Raw genomic sequence first — 19,778 nt, 5'->3', positions numbered from 1 at the left:
CGATCTTCTTCTAACGAGCACAATCGCTGGGAGGCTTGACTCCTTTAGATGTCTAAAAAAAATAAAAAATAAAAAGAAAAAAAAGATAGTAAGTTGAAAGTTGAAAAGTGGAAGAACTTTGTCTATGAAAGAAACTATTGGAAGATGGAGTACGGGTGAGAAAGAGAGAGTTTAAATTGAATTAGGATTGATACCGGAGGAGTCTATTTATAGACTCTATCCAAAGACCGAAAAGATGCGATGATTCCGAAAATGCGTAATGTTTCGGAAATAGCGTAGATACGTAATATTTCGAAACTACCGTATCTTTTCGGAAGCCAATGTTCACAACTTTCTGAAAGAGGCGTGTCCAAAAAAGTATTTTAAAATATTTAAGCAGAAGAATAGAAAAATAAGCGAATAAAAGAGAGAAAAAAAATGATTTTATTACTTTGTTCTGTCATATTCGAAATTATAAACACTCATGTATATGCTCCATATAAAGAAAATAATAATATAAGTTAATACATAATTATGTTAATAAAAAAATATTATGAATGATGCTGGTTATTATGAGATTTCTAAAATTATTGCTTCATAAATAATAAAAATATACAGAATCAATGCATTATATTCATGGAAAGCACTAATCCATGCATTATATTCATGGAAAGCACCAATAGCACGTGAGAGAACATGGCCGCACCGCAGCCACCGGCTCTCGGTCCGTCTTGTCTGCGCGAATCTTTTTAATATTTTGAAGTCCACGGTCAAACATTCAAGCCTGGATCTGGCTGTCGCCTCCCTTCCTTCCACAAAGAGCGGAACGTACCCTCCCCTCAAAGAATACGGGAAGCGATGACTTTTTTGGTCGGCAAGTCCGACCAGCCCCCCTCATTTGAGGAATTTATCATATATTCTATAGCCTTTAAGAAAAAAATTAAATAATTTTGATCAAGAAAAAAGAAATATAAAGACCAGAGACCCAAAGATTTCTAAGCCGTCCACCTCTGTCTCTGTCTCTCTCTCTCTCTTTGTGAGATCTTGCTCGGTGCTCGGCATGAGGTTCTCGGCCTTCTTCTTTGACGGCGCCACCCGGGCCTTCCACCACCGCCCCAACTTCACGAAGCTCGTCGTCATCTTGGCCGCCAGGTCTTCTCTTCTTTACTCCTCCGTTTTGATCTGCTTTAAGCCTCCATTTCGTTTCAAAATCCGCTCTTCTTTGTTCAATCTGGTGGAATTTGGCTGGCAACTGAGCTCTTTTAGCTTTAGATCAACAAATAGCTTCTTATCTGCCTTTCCTAGATTTTTGGAACAAAAGAAGTTGTCTTTTTTGCACACTTGTGTTACTTGTGCTTGTTCTGGTTATGGGCGTGTTGGATATGGGTGCTTTCTTTGTCGGTGAGCTCTACTGTTAAAATCTCACATATCTTCTGTTACAGACGATTTTATGTACCATTTCTTTCGTTCTTTCAATGTATTGTGCATGATCCATATGATCCATTGTCAGAAACGATATTGAACCCATTTTTTTTAAAAGCAAAAAAACAAGGCAAAAATTAATTGAGATTGTTATCAGTCAAATGTTTGGCGAGTTTCACTTTTTGTTTCCTTATCGTTATTATTATGATTAGGTTGATTTGCAAGAATAATCTTTAGTGTTGTCCAGATTGCAGTAATGGCTTGTTTTAATTCCCTAACTTCTTATTGGTTGCAAAGAACCCTTGGATCATGAAAAAAATTGACAAGTTCTCCGTATGGTACGTAGTGGATTCGAGCATGTGAAGGATTTTTTTTTCTTTTCTTTTTCAATCTTCTCACATAGTTACATTAGTTAAGAGAAGCCTTGTAATTGTTATAAATAATCGGTTCCTATACCTGGTACCACTTGTTAAATGACCAGTGCCGCTGGTAACCTGGCAGGTTCTGGACCATCTCTTTCTAATGCATGGGCTGTTGAAGGAAAGAACAGATGTGCCAAAGCAAAAGTCTATAAGCAGTGAAGGATCCAATCATAATTTAACAAAAGTGGGATTTAAATCATTCATTCATTGTTTTTTAAAATACAATGATCTGCAACCAGCTGAGCCATAATCCCCGTCTGTCACAAAAATAACAAGGCAGTTGGACCAAAATGATCTGCTTACATTGCATTGTGTCGCTGTGCCTCATTCACAGCGAATATATATGTATGTATATGCAAGCACACGCATATGCATGTATATCCATATGTATAGATAATTATGTATGTATGTATGAATGTCTTGTATCATTCTGATTCATTTTTCTACTTATTTCCTTATGTGTTATTCTAATCTATACGAGTTCCTGACAATTCAAAAGCTTATTTACATTGCTGATGCCGTCATTATGTTCTAAATTGTGGCTTATGCTTCCTAACTTGCAGTGGCGGAGGTCTTGTGGCTTATGCTGACTCAAAATCAGACCATGCCATTGAATCGTCTGAAGTAGCACCCAAGAAAAAGGTGGTAGTTCTTGGTACTGGTTGGGCTGGCACAACTTTCTTGAAAAACCTAGATAGCTCATTGTATGATGTACAAGTGGTGTCACCTCGTAACTACTTTGCATTTACCCCTTTGCTACCTAGCGTCACATGTGGAACAGTTGAACCACGCAGCATTGTTGAGCCAATTCGCAAAATAATAAAAAAGGTACAAATTGGCATGTTATTTCCATTGAGTAATGCTCTTTTTTTTACCTTTTTGAAAAATAGGGAATTGTTACTGCTATAGATTTTCATTTATAGTACTCTTTTTTTCTTCAAAAAATATTTTTATTTTTTTGTATTTTAATTTGGAAATGAGTGGTATTCTATGATGGCTTATGAGGATGAGCGAAAATTTTCTATTAATTCATTAAATGTATAATGATTCCTTAAAAAAATGAGAGGCTGGCAATAACAGATTCTTATGATGCTTGAAGTACAAGAATGGTAGCTTCATATACCTTGTAAAACTGTCAAGTTGTTAAGGCAGAGTTGATTTCCAGCTTAACACATGCGTGAATCTTAAACAGGGCATCTCTCTTGATATTTGTGAAAATAATATGATCTGCCTCTGTAGATAAATTTGACAAATAAAAGATGAATGAAGAAAAATGATAAGAAAAATAATGAGAAGACTCCGATGGCGAGAGTTAACTTAAGGTAGTAACTTTCTCCCCATGATCTTGATGTGATATTCTTGTTTAGATATATTTTTGTCAGTCTCATCTATCTTGCTTAGTTTCCATCTATTACCAGAGGCTAATGTGTTTGATGTATTGCTCAATAAATAATTTGGTCCTGTCAGTGAAGTAGCACTCACCCTGTTCTCCAATTATTGCGTTTGCAGAAAGGAGGAGAAATAAAATTTTGGGAAGCTGAGTGTTTCAAAATTGATCCAACAAACAAAAAAGTCCATTGTCGATCTAATATTGGCACAAATTTGGATGGAAATGGTGAATTTCTTCTCGATTATGACTATCTGGTGGTATCAATTGGAGCCAGAGCAAATACATTTAACACACCTGGTGTGGTCGAACATTGTCACTTTCTGAAGGTACATTTACTTTCATCGTGATGGAAGTCCTAATGTCAGTGCAGTTTACTTGTCAAGACAGCATGCATGTTAGGTATTTTTATCATAATTACAGCAGATGCAAATACTTAATCTTATTTGCTTGAGGTACAAGTCTGGCTGTTTTCACCACACTACCAGATTCATGCAGCAGAGTCTTATTGCTGTATGATCCTGATACATGAGGTTTCGTGTAAACTTTCTCACCACATGTATGCCCTTCAGTTGTTGCGTAACTTTTTGACAGATTCTTGCTAGTTTTCAGCATCCATTTTCAATATTCTTTCAAATGATGCTTTTAAAAAAGTTGATTGTTATATTTGTTGATTGCATGATTGCACGCTTCTTGTGAGGTTCGTCTGACCAATAGTAGCTATGTGCAGGAAATAGAGGACGCTCAGAAAATTCGTAGGAGTGTGATGAACTGTTTTGAGAGGGCCAGTCTTCCAAACCTTGATGAAGAAGAGAGGAAGAGGATTCTTCATTTTGTTATTGTTGGTGGTGGTCCAACTGGTGTTGAATTTGCTGCAGAGTTACATGATTTTGTCTCCGAAGATTTGCGTAAGTTATATCCTACTGTTCGAGACCTGGTGAAGATATCAGTTATCGAAGCTGGAGAGCATATCTTGACCATGTAAGGCAGCATTTGATTTTTTCTTGGTTCTCATTTATTTCCCTGATTTGTCTATATTTGTGAGTTTGAAATTGAATAGTGCGAAATCAGAACTCCTTCATCACACTATTTGTGGTTTTGTAAATAATTCACCATGTTCAACCTTATCAGGTTCTGATGTTATCAACATTCATGTTAGCTAGCATCTAGACACCTACCAAAGGCTTGTGGCAAGTAAAGACATATTATACAAGCTATACAACAGTTATTATTCTAGTTGATTCTAAATCCAATTCTGTGCCATACAAAAGGTGTCTTTGGACGCTTTTCCAAGCATGGCAATTTTATGAGCAAAATTTACAATTTCTGATTTGATAATACCTGGTGCTTGGTTGACAATTAAATTTCATCGAAGCTCTAAAACCAATTGCAAATCTTTATTTTGAGTAGAATTTTCCAGATTCAAGTTCTTCTCTCCTTGTTAGCTTATGTTTTTCCTTTTTGCAATATTTTTTCATTTCTTAAGATACTCTATTTAATAAAATCACAACTCTTCAATTGAAGGAATCAGTTAGAGAAAAGACAGATGTAAGTTTTTGAAGTTAAGAACTTCCAAATCATGGTATGCTGAACCTGTGAGGACCCGTGCGGGCGTGTGTTTAGTCCCACATCGGTTATTCGCTGGGCAGATCTTGGGTACTTATACAGGATCAAGGAACCCAAACAATACCTTCCGGCTAGCCATTTTGGGTGAGGTCCTAGGTTGTTACAAATGGTATCAGAGCGGACCCGGCCTATAACTTATGTGAAGTATGGGACACTGCAGCACGGATCCATTGGGGTTGACCACGGATCGATCGTGGTGTTTATGATTAGATTTGAATGGATTTGAACCCTTAGCCTAACGAGCACATCGGGGCTTGAACGGGGGGAGTATGTGAGGATCCGTGCGGGCGTGTGTTTAGTCCCACATCGGTTATTCGCTGGGTAGATTTTGGGTATTTATACAGGATCAAGGAACCCAAACAATATCTTCCGGCTAGCCATTTTGGGTGAGGTCCTAGGTTGTTATAGAACCGGCCCGTACCGGCCGGTTCAGCACGTACTGGATTGGTCTGGTCTTTGATCGGTCCGGTACCGTGGTGGGGGCCGGAATCGAGCGGTACGGAGGGCTTACTAGTATGAACCGAACCGGTTTCCATCAGTACAAGCACGGTACCGCCTTGTACCAGTGCGAACTGGACCAATTTTCACCGATACGCCTGCAGTTTGCCATAGCGCCGTGAGCCGTGGCCTTTTTGACCCGTGCAGTAGCCGAAATCCGTCTGAACCAGTGGTACCGGTTCGGTATGGCCCAAACTGGTACCGAACCGGTCCGGTAGGCCACCGATACGTTTACCGGTACCGGTTTGGCAGACATTGCTCCAAATACAACCAAAAATAGATTTATCGAAATTTATTATCTTTCATCTTCATGTTATTTATTTGCAAATTGCCTCTTCTATGTAACTCTCCTTTTCTTCCCTGTCCTACCTTCTGTAAGTTGTATGTGCATTATGGTTGTATCATGCAGGTTTGACAGAAGGGTCACTAAATTTGCTGTGGAGAAGTTCCAAAGAGAAGGCATCGAAGTGAAAACAGGATTTAAGGTTGTGGAGGTGTCGGATAACAACATCACAATGACAAATGCATCGACTGGAAAAATGTCTGTACCATATGGAATGGCTGTCTGGTCTACTGGTATTGGAACACGCCCTGTCATAATGGATTTTATGAAACAAATTGATCAGGTTAATTGATTCTAGCTTATGGTCACCATTTTCTAAAATATGATTTCTGTAAATTTGTAGATCTTTTAATTTATATTTAATTCTTTCCCAAATGCACAGGTTAACAGGCGTGTATTAGCAACTGATGAGTGGCTGAGAGTCTCTGAATGCGATGGTGTATATGCTCTTGGTGATTGTGCCACCATAGGTCAGCGAAAAGTCATGGTATGTGAAACTTTGCTTATTGATCTTATGTCTTGTTTCACTAAAGGTGCTGACTATTAGTTAGAGGGACATAGTACATGAAGTGGATTAGTACCCTGGAATGTTACATGTTTACATAGATAAATACATAGTTATGTAGATTGTCGATTTAGAATCTTGTCCTATTTGTTCAAATAACATTAATTTTGACCTACAATGTAAAGTGTAAACTGCCTTACAATATCAGTTGCCTCGTAGGTTCCTTACCCATTCATTAAATGGACAAAAAATTGTGGCACTGAAAGAGCTAAAGGATGACAATATGCGATGGCTAATGTAAATTAAGGATAAGTTTGGTCTTGATTGCCATTCTGATTGTCAACTTGAGCATCCATTGCTGATGGCTTAAAACTTAAATTGTCAAGCTGCTATTTCGCAGTTTAAGGTTTAAACTAGTTTATCCTGTTCAGTTTTAATCTGCAGAATAACTTCATGAAACCTATGAGTAGCTCTCCATTCTCAGCTAGTGAGAATATCAAACAGGTACTCGTAGCAAGTGATCATGTACAACTGCTCTGAGAACTAACAATGAGACTTCATGCAGGTTTCACATGTTTCATTTAACTAGACATCATGATGAGAGTATCAATTAGCAGTCAACTAAAATTGCAATTTGACCAGTGTGGTTTATTAATATGCTTCATGGCTTTGTGCTTTCAGGAAGATATATCATCAATCTTTAAGGTTGCAGACAAAAACCATTCTGGAACTTTAACTGTAAAAGAAATCCAAGATGTTTTAGATGATATTTGCATAAGGTACCCTCAGGTGGAACTCTACTTGAAAAGCAAGCAAATGAGTGACATAGTTGATTTAATTAAGGATTCCAGAGGTGATGTTCAGAAGGAATCTGTAGAGCTGGACATAGAAGAGTTCAAAAAAGCTCTTGCAAATGTAGATTCACAGGTCAAAAATCTTCCAGCAACAGCTCAGGTAATCTTTTATAATCTAGAGTTTGAGTAATTGATTTATATAAATCTGACTTAACTAAGGAATGAAAGTTTTATAATTTATCCAATTTTTGTATGCTGACTGACATCATCCTTAATGCTCTTCATTAAAATGTACCAGGTTGCTGCACAACAAGGTAATTATCTTGCTCAATGTTTTAACAAAATGAAGGACGCTGATGAGAATCCTGAAGGTCCACTGCGCATGAGAGAATCAGGCCGTCATCGCTTTCGTCCCTTCAGGTATCTATTCTAGTTCATGGTTCTCTCTCTCTCTCTCTTGTGTTTTTCTTTTTTATCTTTTTTAGGTTGCTTCATGAACTTCAATCAGTATGGATGGCAGATGTATGATCTTATACAATTGTTTTCCTGTTTTTGTCTTACTGACCCTATGTCTGTTTGCAACTTTATAAATATTAAAAGCGTGCATTGGATGGTCACACTTTGGTTATAAAAATTTAATTATTATTCTTTGATGGATCTTAGACCTCTAGTTTGTTCATTCGATGTCACCTACTCTAATTATCATAGTACCATGAAAGACTGTACGCAATGGACCAGGCAATGGTTAAATTATGACTTCCAGATGGCACTTATAGTAGTGTGCAAAAGAATAGTTTAATTGGGCGGTGCAAGATGGTTTGCATTAGATGCCTGCAATAATTTAGTTATAAATGGAAGAGAAAGCATGTATTTGGTGCTTCTATTGGTGTAAGTATTCATCACTTGTTTTTTTGGAAGTTCTAATGAATTGATGAAAGGTATAAAGTTTATGAAGGGTAACTATGTAACCATGAAGACCCTAATAGAGAACCATTTTACACCAAGGAGTAAAATGAAGATATACTATAATACTTTATTCTCCAATCATCCTCTCCCCTTACCTTTAACTTAAACTCCATTTCTCTCTCTCTCTTTCTCCCCCTCTCTCCTTCTCTCTCTCTAACGAATTGGTATCAGAGCTTCCGCGACCCATCGAGGTTGTTGATAATATAGAGGCGGTAACAGAGTTGTGATGATCTTACAAGATCGACAGTAATAAAGAGATCTGTTCAAAGATTATGAAGGCTTTAAGTACCGGGTTTCCGGCAAAGGAGAAAGTGAAATTGACTTGGAGAAGCAAAGGTAACACCATTGCCAAGTTTTGGGGTGAATAAAATAGATAAAGAAAACAATGATTGTCAATTATGAGCCAATTTGAAAAGAGAATGGAGAAATAGTAATTCTGTTAAGAAAATCAGGATATTCTAACCTTGCTTTCAAGTGCTAGCTTTTGCTAGGCAAGTACTAGCACCTGGCAGGGGTCAACATGGCACCTAGTGAAACTTCATTTAATATATTTAATTAAAAAGGTGTCCATCCTTTCTCTTGATCCTTTTTTTTCTCAGCACAAAACAGGTCAATGCCTACATATCATGTTACATGTCATGCTAGCCATTGGCTAGCAAGCCATGTGACACTAGTGTTTAAATTGGTTCTAATGATTTACATTGGAGCGATCAAACTTGCATATTCTAGATTGTAAATTATGGGATGTTGCATGGAAGCTAGAAAGTTGCATGCCAAGGAAAATTCAAGGAAGAAAGGAAGAGAAAACACTAAATAACTTTGTGAATCACCAAACCAATTGCAGGAAAAGATTTAGTTAGTCTTTTCTTGTCACGAGAGTGAAACATCACTGTAAAATTTTCAGTTGGAAATCTTGGATGCTGATGAATTCTTGGAAGAAAATATCAAAGATGGTGAAATTGAAGGAGATGACTTTGAATGCATAGTTTGATGAAAGGATGCGGAATTGCAGACTGAAAGGATGCGGAATTGCAGACTGTAAGAATGCAGAGTTTGATGAAAGGGATGAGAAGCAGGAAAATGAAGGGAAGGGTTATTTAATTATAGGAGAAAATTGAAAAGTTAGAAGAAATAAAAAATGCACAAGGTGAAAAAATCGCAGAGGCAAAGGATGGTAAATCAAGATTAGAAATTTTAGTGAAAGTTATAAGGGCAAATATGATAAGCAAATTGAAAAGGCAACAATTTTTGAAATTATGATTTAGATTTCTAAGATTAATATTTAAAATGATTGACAATTTGAAAACTCAAATTCTTTGAGGATAAATATTAGGTACGCATGGAAACTTCTTTTTCCTCTCTGAACAAGAGAAGCAGGCACTAAGACATTAAGCATATATATGAAGAAGAATAAAGTGCATTTTAAGTGAAATCATTGTTCGAGCAAACAAATATCTTTTGAGAATCCCTTCAAGTCAACGAAAATGGAATGGAGATTGTCGTATATAGAAGTGTTGTAAATTCCATGAGGCGGAGGAAAGGCAAAGCTGACATTTCTACCATGCCCCTCAAGATTGACATTTTCGAGAGGCTTACAAAGAATGCTCATAATGACAGCTGGATTCCTTTTTTGGTGGAGGGGTGGGGGTTCTGTTGGAAACAAAACCAAATTTAGTATTCATTGAAGAATGAATTGCATTCATCCATTGATTTAGAAATTAAATTGAGAAAGTCCTCTTCCTTCCTCTTTGTCTCAACTTGATTTTTAAATGTTTTATCCCAGACCTAGATACTGAGGACACATTAACCATCTTGGTTATCTTAGCTTCCTCAAATCCTTCCTCATGGCTTGCAACTTGGTAATTTTGAGCCCTTTTCCCCCCAAAATTAGCACTATCCCAATACTAAATATACCCTCTCTCCGTTATACTTGCTTTTGGTCTTTTGTACTTTCTGCAGTTGGCTATACTAGTTTCGATCATGGGATTTTCTATCAGCTTGCATCTTTTCCTTCTGTTTTGTGCCCAAGTATGAATATTATTAACTACTTATTTTTAGTTTAATTAGTACAAATTGAAGCTTGCCATTTTCTTTTTTTTTCCTTTACCTTTTGATTTCAGTAATGGTACTTTTTCGTTTTGATCCCTTGTTTATATACTTCAGATATGAATGTGATTCCCTATGTCAAGCCTTGCCTACTTACCTTTTTCTGTAAACTCTTACCAAGTCAAATGGATTTTTTAAAGGTTACTTTCTAGTATCATGATGTTAAAGCACATGATCAAAAAGGCATTTGTTCCTCCCATCTGGTCTTTAGGTTCTTTGGTTGGATATTCTATTGCTCAATCCTCTCAAGTCATTGGGAGTTCCTGAACTTTAATGTTGCTAATATGACTTGCCCATCTCTGTGGAATAAGGCTTGCAATCTAAGTTCTTCACCTCGTAATTTCAAAAGACAATAATAATTAGGGCTTACCATCTGGTTCATATCATGTGAACTTCTGCAGAAGCAATTTCTTTCTTTTTCTTTCTTCTCGAAACATCCTTGTGTCATCACAGTGGACCTCAACTACCAATTCTCCGATTGAATAATGGAAAAACATATTATACAAGATGTTTGGAAATAACAAAATCCTACACTTTTTTCTTCTTTAATGTGTACTACTTTGATTGCATAGAGCTTTGGCTCATGTTTGAATGATGGCCAACCTGCATATGGTCAGCATGTGGACTTTGCTAAACTATCATTGTGATTGTTTTACTGAACTAAATATAGCTGTAGGTTGCTGCTGTATAATAGGCTGTCAGGCCACTATATGTGATAGTTGTCTCCTGTCCTCAGATACCCCAAATTGTGATTTACGAGTTTTCAGGCTAAATCTAGTTAGTAGCTAGCCAAATTATAGGTTTCTTGATATCTACCAGCGCAATTGAGAAGTTGCAGAATGGCTGACACTGGCTCCCAGACTAATTGCTGCTGGACTAACCAACCAGAATGGTGGATTTGTCGCAGATGGGTTAAGCCAGAAAGTTAATAATAAACATTGCAAATTTTAGGTTTTAGTTCACAAAATTGCTAATTACTGAACAATTCTCATGGATAACGTATATCAAATAGGATTAGAGCCTAAGTAATTGCATTTAAGAATGAAGGGCCATTTTTCCTAGGTGTCTGGCCTCAATAGGTGGCTTACGCCCTGTTCCCTGTGGATGTTTACAAGGTTGTTTACTGGTTTAGTAGCCAACATCAAAGAACTAATGGATTGATCAACTGTGCTTTTATGATTGTCCTGTCTGGGGATGATGATCCTAACCTCATCTTTTTTGGGTGTGCTTACTGATATCCATTCCTTGCCCTTGCCGAGTGTGTTATGTTAATGCTCATCTATTTTTATCCTTATCTCCTGTTGGACTCTTGTCTTCCATCCTTATATAAAGATTAACTTCTCTCACTGGGTGACACCGAAAAATACATTGGGGTATTCATCATGAGAGTCAGATGGACCTCCATCGATGCCCCAGATTGCTAGCAACATGTGACACTCTCTTCGCTTTTGTGGTTGAGGCTATAACAAACAGTGGGATGTTCTACCTCCTCATCAACGTGACAGGAGCCACTTAAGTTCCTTGTTCTGCCTATCCAAGAAACCTGCCCTAAGCAACATAAATAAAATTGTAGTTACCTGTTATCCAAATGCTCAGAAAAAAAATAAACTATGATCTAATAGCATCTATAAAAAAAATTGTAAAAGAAACGACTTTGTTCTATGTTCCCTCATTGTTCTCTAGCATTTACATTTTAAATCTAATGGAGTTGTAACACAATGTAAAATATAGATGTGAAAAATCCTAGGAGTTCACGGAATCTTGCAAGCTGTAAGTATTTCTACCACATTTGGGATTTTATTTAGAAACTGGAAAAGAAACAAGGAAATCTTGAAGACTTCCTTCTCAAGTTTCCAAGTGCTTTATTTAGTTTTATTGGAGTCAGAGAGAAAAATAAAGAGAGAGAGAGAGAGAGACAGAAGCCTGTCATACTATGCATGTATATGTAGGAGTCTGTGAAAGGCATATGCTGTTGTTTTTCTTTTAATGTAAAACTGCTGCATTTTCTCCTTTGTCATGCTACAAAACTACCTATATCTTTCCTTTTCTGTGTGATACATTCTTATGATCTGTTTGTAATCCAAGGTATAGGCATTTTGGGCAATTTGCCCCATTGGGTGGAGAACAAACGGCTGCACAACTGCCAGGAGATTGGATCTCTATAGGCCACAGTAGCCAGTGGCTCTGGTATTCTGTGTATGCAAGGTACATGCTTTGTTTTCTTTTAATTAATATGTCTGTGATACTTGAAAACTTTAATGTATTGATTTTACTACTCATTTTCCTTGAGATTTTGATTATGGCCTAAACTGTGTTTTTAATTATAATCTGGTCCTTATTCTTGCTGCTTCTTTTCAAATCCAGCAAGCAAGTCAGTTGGCGCACAAGGGCATTGGTAATTTCTGATTGGATGAGGCGATTCATTTTCGGGAGGGACTCGAGTTGCATATAATTTGGCAAGAAAGGCCAAAACTTGTAAAGAAAGCTTTGGCTAAAGATTCCGCAAACTACACAAAAATCAGATCCTGAATTCATCTAAATTGCTTTTCAATTTCTTGAGACCACAAGCAAGCTCTTGTTGGCAATTTTGAGTATAGCTATTCTTGTTGTATGTCAGAATAAAAAACGAAGTGTTGTTTGAGGATTGTATCCTCTTTCATTTTTCCTGTTACATTATTTACTCTGAGACTACCCATTCTTGATAAGTTTTCGTGCGCAATCTCTTGCTGTACATTGTTGACATATTCCCTTTTTGTGTATTATGGATACTTTTATTAGGACCAGTGGCTTGGTCATCCAATTTCAGAAGCCAGACAGGAAAATATATTAGCATACTGTTGCATATGCTTCAGAAGTCAGAACATAATTGACTGTTAGCCATTATAATGTGATGCAAGTAGTTTCATTTTTCTGGAAAAATTGAAAATTGAAGTATTTATAATACGAACACCACGTCATCATGAATTCAGGTATGTTGGAATAGTGCGATCAGATCTAGAACATGGGAAATTTGCTTCAGTAGAAGACCTGCTTGATATTTGCATGATTGTTGGTCATTTAAGGTGGCTGTTGTGGGGACGGCCTTTGGCCGGAGCCTCACACAACAGCATAGCCCACATTAAGCTAGCAGAGAAAGAGGACTACGTTCCTCCCGAGATATTGTCCGCTTTGGGCGCTCCGGCCCGCGCGTCCAGCGCAGACGGGGAGAGACCACTGCCCTTTGGGCGCTCCGGCCCGCACGTCCAGCGCAAACGGGGGGAGACCACTGCCCTCACGGTTTTGCCCTTCAAAAGGCGCCTCGAGAGGAAAGGATTTCCATCCCCCATTTAAGGCACAGAACCTTTCCGCTACTAGCCGATGTGGGACTAAATTCAAGGCCCCCTCCCCCCCCCCGCAACATAGCCCCCCAGTGGGAAGGTTCTTGAGCCTCCGCAGTCCTGAGGGGTAGTCAACGGTGGGAGGAGGCGCCCCCTACCTGGCGCGCCATCTGTTGCGGGGACGGCCTTTGGCCGGAGCCTCACACAACAGCATAGCCCACATTAAGCTAGCAGAGAAAGAGGACTGCGTTCCTCCCGAGGTATTGTCCGCTTTGGGCGCTCCGGCCCGCGCGTCCAGCGCGGACGGGGGGAGACCACTGCCCTCACGGTTTTGCCCTTCAAAAGGCGCCTCGAGAGAAAAGGATTTCCATCCCCCATTTAAGGCACAGAACCTTTCCGCTACTAGCCGATGTGGGATTAAATTCAAGGCCCCCCCCCCCCCCGCAACATAGACTATGTTGTGGAGGGGGAGGGGGCCCTGAATTTAGTCCCACATCGGCTAGTAGCGGAAAGGTTCTGTGCCTTAAATGGGGGGTGGAAATCCTTTCCTCTCGAGGGCCCTTTTGTGGGACAAAACCGTGAGGGCACCAGTCTCCCCCCGTTTGCGCTGGACGCGCGAGCCGGAGCGCCCAAAGCGGATAATACCTCGGGAGGAACGCAGTCCACTTTCTCTGCTAGCTTAATGTGGGCTAACTGTTGCGTGAGGCTCCGGCCAAAGCATCCGTCCCCGCAACAGATGGCGCTAGAAGGAGGGCCCGCCTCCTCTCTCCATTGACTACCCCTCAGGTTGCCTGGGGGGCTGGTAAAGCCGGGTTAAACTGGCACAGGACCTTCCCGCTGGGGGAGCTATGTTGTGGAGGGGGAGGGGGCCTTGAATTTAGTCCCACATCGGCTAGTAGCGGAAAGGTTCTGTGCCTTAAATGGGGGGTGGAAATCCTTTCCTCTCGAGGGCCCTTTTGTGAGACAAAACCGTGAGGGCACCAGTCTCCCCCCGTCTGCGCTGGACGCGCGGGCCGGAGCGCCCAAAGCGGACAATACCTCGGGAGGAACGCAGTCCTCTTTCTCTGCTAGCTTAATGTGGGCTAACTGTTGTGTGAGGCTCCGGCCAAAGCGTCCATCCCCGCAACAGTGGCTAAAAGATGGGTATCAGTAATATTTTGGGATGCGCTATTGTGATGCGTGTTGATAATATCTTGAGAAGTTATCATGATGCATGTCTTGAAATTAAATTAAAAAAGATAAGGTGCTCGACTTTTCCTACATCCGCCCCATCCATCTTGCATCAATATTCTGTGGACACTCCATTCTTGGTATACAGTTTGCAACATTAGGTGCAATTAGAGTGGGTATAAAGTCTGCAACACTAGGCCTCAATTGTTGATCCTAAGGCCAACAGAAACATCATGTTTCATGCATGAATATGCTATTAATCTCCAGATAGACAGCGTAGAAATGTACTCTAAATGTCAGGTCTCTCAACCATGCATCTTGCTCTTACAATACCATCTTAGAATGTTCTTGTTCTTGTTATGGAGGAAAAGTAACCTAGTCATCTTCCGTCTCTTCTACTGTATCGGTATGGCCCAGTATAGCTTGGTGCAGGCCGGTGCCGACTCGTTCCGTCAGGCAACAGGTACGGTATTGGAAACGGTTCCGCCGATGCTGCTCTAGAACCTAGCATTCGCTGGAGACTTTGCAGCTTCTTTTTTGTTTTAATGACTGCCATAGCTCCCTTCCTTGGCACTAAGGCTTTAGCAGCAATTGATGGTCGAGATTTGGGATTCAAACTCCTTACCTCCTCTTTTTGAATGCCTTCAAGCTTCCGAAAGATTTGTTGTGGCTCGACACTAATTTGAGAGGAGTTCCATCCGGTGCCTCCAATTGCCGAGGCCGATTGTTCTCATGGATTTCCAATGGCCCAAGGCTGAACTCCTCTCTGGTAGAACCTTGCACTTATTAGAGATTCATCAATCTTCTTCCGAGCTGATGATGACCCAATTTTCTTTGTTAAACTCTTTTTAAAATCCGCAACTTTTGATGAGCCAACAATGATTTTCATCGGTCCAAGCAGACATTGGAGAACCCATGCGGCCATATGTTTAGCCCCATATCGATTATTTGTTAAAGAAATTTTAGATACTTATATAGAATGAAGAACTCAAATAATATCTTCTTGCTAGCCATTTTGAGTAAAGTCTAAATATCTTTAATATAATTAAATAAATAGTTTAATGGGGATAATTACATATTTTTTTCTATTTTAATACAAAGTATTTTTTTCTGCTATTTTGTAATAGAGCAATATAATAAATTATAATAAATAAAAAAAAATTAATAATTAAAATTCGTTATCATATTAATTCAATATTTTAATTTTTTCAATCGATCCATTAGACACATTTTTTTAATATTTTTAACCCTCTCCAAGATCATGTGTATTACACTTGCATGAGCCATAGAGAGTAATTCAGAGAAACGAACGGTGACGATAAAAATCCGAACACCTCCGGAACTCCCCCTGAATCTGTGGGGTCGGAATTTTAAACATTTCGGCCTCGCCCAAATGTTTTGTTCCTCAGCGTCGGACTTACGGCTCCAAGATTGCTCAAGAACGCCCGCCGGTCCCCTTCCGTAACCGTCAACCTCCCTCGCCCGCCCTCCGTCCTCTCCAAACCCGCGCTTCTTCCCCTGGGGTTTCGCAGGCACCTCGCATCCGATCCCGTCGCCATGGACGCCGCCGCCGGCGGCCACCTCTTCGCCGTCGAACCGTTCCAGTGGGACGCCTCCAAGGGCCACGGCGTCATCACCTCCATGGCCGCAGGCAACGACGTCACCCTCCTCGGCACCAGCAAAGGCTGGATCATCCGCAACGACTTCGGCGTCGGAGACTCCGTTGGTTCGTCGAATCCCCCTTCCTTTCCCTCCTCGGACCCCCTCCTTAGGTGTCTCTCATCCTCCTCTTTCTCTCCATTTGATCGCAGATCTCGACTTCTCCGGCGGCCGGGCCGGCGACCACCCGGTGCACCGGGTCTTCGTGGACCCCGGCGGGAGCCACTGCCTCGCCGCCATTCTCCACCCTGGCGGCGCCGAGACGTACTACACGCACGCGAAGTGGGCGCGATCTAGGGTTTTGACCCGGATTGTTTTGAGCCGGCTGAAGGGCCTCGTTGTGAATGCCGTGGCCTGGAATCGGCAGCAGATCACTGAAGGTGACTCCTATGTCGGTTCCTTATGGGCTTTCAAGATCAAGAATCTCTTCTTTTTGGTCTGAATCAGGGTGTCTTGATTGATGATTATGAATTCAGCTTCAACGAAGGAAGTGATTCTGGGAACGGAGAACGGGCAGATTTACGAGATGGCAGTTGATGAGGCGGACAAGAAGGAGAAGTATGTGAAGTTGCTGTTTGAGCTGACCGAGCTCCCAGAGGCCATCATGGGCTTGCAGGTTCTTTAAAATTTTTATCGATTCTCATCTCATCGCCCACAAGTTCTGATGGGTTTAAGTCAGTCATGCCATGCTTACTCTGTTCTTCTTGTGCAGATGGAAACAGCTATAGTAGGTAATGCTACGAGGTATTATGTGATGGCTGTTACGCCGACTCGATTATACTCCTTCACTGGCATTGGTTCTTTGGAGGTAAGCAATGTATTTTTTTTTCTTTTGCAACTATTGTTTATGGTGTACATTTCTTGTGGCTAGATTTAAAATCTTATGAACATTAAATATTTTTTGCATAAATATTATGAATGTTAAATGTAGATCAATATGGAACCTTCATATCAAGGCAATCTTTGAGGCAGAGCTATATTTCATGCATTTAGTATGCTTAATTTTTCTTAGATATGCTTTGGCCATCTAGAGGTTTAATTGTAGCAAAACAGTATAAGAATGCACAAGATTCTTGGACATTTTGTTTTGATTTGAATCACAATTTTTCTAGAACAATTTAAAAGAATTCTGTGCCATTGTAGGTATTGTTAGTTTTGGCACCCAGAATAGTCAGTTTGGACTACATGTGAATGTCCCAAGGTTCTAAAAGGTGTGGACTAATGCAACCGAGCCGCTTGTGAAATAGGAGAATCTAATATATGAACAAACAGAAGGTTCCATATATGAGCTTGACTATTCTCATCTTTTCTCATAATTTCCTCTCTTTTAATTATTATCCGATATCAATCACAGTCATATAAGCAACTTCGGATTTGGAACCTGGGCTTCATATTTGCTAGCAGAGTTCTTGTTATTTGGCCATATTTTTCTTCCTCATATGTGCTTGCCTATTTATGGGTTTGCTTGCACAATTTGGATGATTTGAGTACTCAGCAGCTACTATTATTTAGGTGGTCATTCGTTGCAGCTGGTTAGTCAAGGCAAGCCGAGCCACTGTAAGTAGGCAAAGGGAATGAGGGATTTGTTCTGAAGTGGTAAACAAAATGTTCTGAGAAAATTGATTATTGGTGGGAGCCCATAATTATTACTGAAGTAAGACATTAGTGGTAAGTTGGCAGCATTTTAGATAACCACAGCTTAAGAGGCATTTCATGGTTCTAGAAAGCTATCTTTTTTGTTCTGAAGTGGTGTGTAGAAATGTTTTCTTAAAGATACCAATGGTATTAGAAACTTGAAAGATCCATGGGCCTGCACATTTTATAGAAAGGAAACAGTCAAGTTGCACTGCCTTAATTTATCTAGAATGCTACAGTTCATGATTTACTTGCCACAATCACTTAATGAAACATTGACTCGAGATGGCTTAACTGGTACTAGAATCTTTTGTAACACAAATTGCAAAAAGTTCTGATGTACAAGTGATCTGAAATATCTGTTCTACAAGATTGGCAGATCTGTAGTATATGCAGATGTGCAGATGAAATGATGAATCAAGAAAGTGGGGGAGGAAACAAATCCTACTCCTAAGGCAATCATATATATGACTGGTGTGATTCCTTAAGCCCAAAGAGTGATAAGATGGAAAAAGGTGATAGAGAGGAAGAAAAATAATCAAGAAACTAGCGCATGATATATTCTGCTGCTCAATGGCCTTCTACAATTAACCACCTCTTAATCAAGACGCCTTAAAATTCTTTCCCAGGGAAAAACAGCTAATCGAAGTATATAAAAATAACATTTTTTTTATGGAAACTAGTGTGGAAAGCTACACTTTTAAATCAACTCTACCCTTTTTATAGGTAGTCCAGCTCAAGATTAAAAATCACAGTATGGGGGTGTACCTGTTTTCCTGAAGAATGGTACGCCCTGTGTATTGTCTTGTGTCTTGATGCTCGGGATATGGTGCATCCCAATTCACCTTTCAACTGGTTTTAAGGTGGATTGTAGGGGTGAAATGGTTATTTGGGCCCAATAAACCACATGTCTCGCTTATACAAAATTCGACGCTAATTTCAGGCATGTGAAGTGGAGAGGGAGTCCTCCCTCTCCGTTAGTTGCTGCCTCTGCTCCCTAGAAGTCATCTCTCTCTGCCTCTCTCTCTCTTTCTCTCAGTGTGGTCCTTGCCTTCACCAGCTTAGCCCAGAGGTGGGAGGGGGGTTTCCCAATATGGTGACCATGGTTACCTTCTTGTTCCACTGGTATTTAATTCCATCATCCAGCATATACTTAAAATATGCTCTATTGACTATTTACATACTTGAAATTTAAGGTTTTAAATCATCTAACCTTCTAGAAGAGTTAATAAAGATACCTAGGTGAGGAAATAGTAGTAGCTACCCTATAATAAAATATTTGCCTGCCTAGGACTAAATGTTAACAAAAAAATGAAGTTAAAACTTCATGACTTAAAATATCTAGTTATAAATCTGAAATTAATTTAAGTTGTATTGAACATTTGGATGCTTTTGTAGGATAGATCTTGTCCTGGAGATCGTCTGAAGGTCGTCCAATTACCTCATCCGCCATTGGCTCTCAAATACTTCTTGATGGAGACTATTATAACGTTAAACCTTTTCGATCCATTTTGATTTGCGATGCAGGTTCATGATAATGTAATTTCTTGATTCTAAACAAAACTTGTAAGCCAAACAAAGTCTAAATTTCAGATTGAAACATTCACATGGCTCACTGTACAAAGTTCCGATAAACCACTCTTGAGGAGGTAACCCAACCATCTGACCTTATGTTTAACTTCAGAAGGGTTCTGAAAGTTGTAATAACAATCATGCTAACTCTGTAACTTAGGTAGTTATGAAATTAATGATTTACCAAAATCTATTTTTTTATAGCTCTAGGGATATTCAGTTAGTTGCACCTACAACTACCCTACTCAAATTTCTCAAGTGTTTATGACTTTAAAGTTTGGAAATAAATGAAAGAGAAAAGTCAAGCAAATTTATCAGTTATCTCTTGTGATTAATAAGTAATTTTTTTAATTAAAAGATTACAAAGTAATACAAAA

The 19,778-nt window shown here is 39.5% G+C and overlaps 2 protein-coding genes across 2 annotated transcripts in view; both read left to right on the top strand.

Annotated features, from left to right (window-relative positions):
* The first annotated feature begins 764 nt into the window (after positions 1–764).
* On the top strand, positions 765–12,767 carry LOC103709894 (external alternative NAD(P)H-ubiquinone oxidoreductase B2, mitochondrial-like). Its single transcript, XM_008795419.6, has 10 exons — positions 765–1,131; positions 2,387–2,651; positions 3,333–3,539; positions 3,941–4,191; positions 5,744–5,960; positions 6,060–6,164; positions 6,864–7,136; positions 7,275–7,396; positions 12,134–12,253; positions 12,413–12,767. Exons 1-10 carry the CDS (start codon positions 1,040–1,042, stop codon positions 12,498–12,500), a joined length of 1,740 nt encoding a protein of 579 aa, XP_008793641.2. The 5' UTR covers positions 765–1,039; the 3' UTR covers positions 12,501–12,767.
* A 3,040-nt stretch (positions 12,768–15,807) lies between these two features.
* The window catches only part of LOC103709893 (zinc ion binding protein), a 44,343-nt gene continuing 40,372 nt past the window's right edge, over positions 15,808–19,778 (top strand). The window contains exons 1-4 of the mRNA XM_008795418.5: positions 15,808–16,261; positions 16,347–16,574; positions 16,671–16,810; positions 16,907–17,002. Of these exons, the coding sequence (XP_008793640.3) occupies positions 16,093–16,261; positions 16,347–16,574; positions 16,671–16,810; positions 16,907–17,002 (633 nt within the window). The 5' untranslated portion in view covers positions 15,808–16,092. The remainder of the gene's footprint in view (positions 16,262–16,346; positions 16,575–16,670; positions 16,811–16,906; positions 17,003–19,778) is intronic.

This window comes from Phoenix dactylifera, chromosome 14 (genome assembly GCF_051530095.1).
Source record: "Phoenix dactylifera cultivar Ajwa chromosome 14, Ajwa_hap1_PhDact_Kaust_v1.1, whole genome shotgun sequence".
NCBI classification, from domain to species: domain Eukaryota; kingdom Viridiplantae; phylum Streptophyta; class Magnoliopsida; order Arecales; family Arecaceae; genus Phoenix; species Phoenix dactylifera.
This window is presented reverse-complemented; position numbering and strand designations above follow the sequence as displayed.